The sequence below is a fragment of the Vigna unguiculata genome, chromosome 2, assembly GCF_004118075.2.
Source record: "Vigna unguiculata cultivar IT97K-499-35 chromosome 2, ASM411807v1, whole genome shotgun sequence".
Taxonomy (NCBI): domain Eukaryota; kingdom Viridiplantae; phylum Streptophyta; class Magnoliopsida; order Fabales; family Fabaceae; genus Vigna; species Vigna unguiculata.
In genome coordinates, this window is record NC_040280.1 from 23,583,861 (window position 1) to 23,586,137 (window position 2,277).

At 32.5% G+C, this 2,277-nt stretch overlaps 1 protein-coding gene across 1 annotated transcript; it reads left to right on the forward strand.

Annotated features, from left to right (window-relative positions):
• The first annotated feature begins 474 nt into the window (after positions 1-474).
• On the forward strand, positions 475-1,927 carry LOC114174040 (esterase CG5412-like). The gene is made up of 6 exons (XM_028058781.1): positions 475-782; positions 883-981; positions 1,072-1,113; positions 1,238-1,382; positions 1,474-1,575; positions 1,696-1,927. Exons 1-6 carry the CDS (start codon positions 567-569, stop codon positions 1,752-1,754), a joined length of 663 nt encoding a protein of 220 aa, XP_027914582.1. The 5' UTR covers positions 475-566; the 3' UTR covers positions 1,755-1,927.
• Positions 1,928-2,277: the final 350 nt, after the last annotated feature.

Here is a 2,277-nt window from a genome sequence, read left to right on the forward strand (position 1 = left end):
TATAATATAAACTTAAATGCATAACCAAAAAGTTAAAAAAAAAATGCATAAAAGATTAAATTAAATGCTTAGTATAAAGGCAGTTCGGCGGATTAAATACCCAGCTACCTTATTAAACTACTACTAAAATAGACTAGTATCTCTAATTGCCAACATGAAAAAAGTACATATAATCAAACCGTTCAATTAAAAAAAATTATAATATAAATTAAACTGAATTATTTTTGGAATAGACTTAAACCGGTTCTGCCTATAAATAAACTTACAAATAATAATAACTATTTAAAATATGTATATAATAACTTAAATACTAAATTATTATATTTAGAATTAAAAATAATTATAGAGATACAATTTAAATTAGAAAAATATATTTTATTTATTTAGATTGAGTCGATTTTATACAGATGAAATCTAAAATTTACAATATATTTATTAAATGATGGGTTTTGGGACGTGGGCCCTTAGATTTTCCTCAAATCCGAAGAAATAGATACTAGATTTCAATTCACGCAAGCACCAACCCCATTGTAGGAGCAATAACCTGCAGTTAAAGTTTGTGCATTATGGAAGACCAAACCCAGAGAAAACCCAGAATCCTGTGCCTCCATGGATTCAGAACCAGTGGCGAAATCCTCAAGCAATTGGTCTTAAGATGGCCAGAATCTGTGATACAAAACTTGGACCTGGTGTTCCCCGATGGCCAGTTTCCTGCACAGGGAAGATCTGATGTTGAAGGCACTTTTGATCCTCCTTACTATGAATGGTTCCAAGCCAATGAGGTTGCTGTAGAGACAACACAGTCTCCACCTTAGTAATCCCCACCTCCGACATCATTCTAGTAGAGCTTTCTTCTTACGTTTTTATCTTTTTCGTGTACAGGACTTCTCCGGGTATAGAAACTTCGAAGAGTGTTTAGCATACATAGAAGATTTCATGCTAAAAAATGGTCCTTTCGATGGTATATTGGGTTTCTCTCAGGTGCGGACTCTGCTGCTACAATGTTATTTCTCAACTTTTTCTGTCTTTTGTTTTTCCAATTTTGAGAAAATAAGGAATGTTGTGTCTCAGGGAGCAATTTTAGCAGCTGCATTACCAGGAATGCAAGCGCAGGTACTGAAACACAAACTCATCTTAATGCTGTTTACACTTTCTGTTTTAGATTTTAATAAAGTTGATCTTCCTTCTGTGAAGAGATTCCCCTTTGGTGAAAGAATGAATACTTTGGGTTTTATAGGGTGTAGCACTTGGGAAGGTAGAAAAGATCAAGTTTTTGATTGTGATATCCGGAGCCAAGTTTGGTGGAAACAAGTTTGGAATGCCTGAATTGGCTTCTAAGGCATTTTCAAAACCAATTGATTGTTTATCTCTTCACTTTATTGGTACTTTCAAGTCCCTCACTTATGATTCTGCTTCAACAAATTTTTCTTCACATATAACTCTAAAACTTGTATTCTATCTTCTATGGTGAAGGGGAGAAAGATTTCATGAAGGAAGAGAGCGTTGCTTTGTTGGAAGCATTCCAGAATCCTGTTGTGATTCATCACCCCAAAGGACACACAGTCCCCAAACTTGGTTAGTGAACTCTCCTATTGTAGTTCTTTTATTGTAACTATGATTGTTGCCATTTGAATATTGGTTTTGTGCATATAATGTGTCTCAATGTGATTTTGATTTGGTCTTTCTTTGTTGCAGATGATAAAAGTCTTGAAATTATGGTTAATTTTATTGACAGCATTCAGAGGATGATTTAAGATGGTGATATCAAAACTTGAATCTTATGCAAACTTTCTGTCAGTTTTCTATCTTGTAACAATATTATAAAACTTCACTGAAACCATATACTAATGAGGATTTTCCGCGATAAACTCCAATATATTAAGTCAGCATCAATGAATGGTTAAATTTGAAAGGGTTTATTTTGTTATGCAGTTGATTAAGATCTATTCTGCAATTGATTTGAAGCTGCAATGCAGTGAAAAAGATTGGATTGATAAAGTATTTTAATTTTACTGTTTTCATTAAATATTTTAAGTTTTTCCATTAAGTCTTCCAAAGAAATAACTTCTTAAACATGGAAAAATTAGTAAATGACAATTCTGTCATTCCCTCACACATGTAGACTCTTGGAAAACATGAATATCGGAATCATTTTCTTAAAAATAAATAGAATTTGTTTAGCTGGTCATAAGCATTTTGGAAATGTTTATATTAACTTCATTCTTTATATAAGGAATGCGATTTACTTTAGTTGTAAATTTGTTTAACGGCATTATT

What these genes read in the sequence shown, in the direction of transcription:
- LOC114174040 (XM_028058781.1), top strand. Translation starts at nt 567, where the DNA reads ATGGAAGACCAAACCCAGAGAAAACCCAGAATCCTGTGCCTCCATGGA. An exon ending in TACCAGGAATGCAAGCGCAG is followed by an intron (nt 1,114 to 1,237) that starts GTACTGAAACAC and finishes TGGGTTTTATAG; the next exon opens with GGTGTAGCACTTGGGAAGGT. An exon ending in ACACACAGTCCCCAAACTTG is followed by an intron (nt 1,576 to 1,695) that starts GTTAGTGAACTC and finishes TCTTTGTTGCAG; the next exon opens with ATGATAAAAGTCTTGAAATT.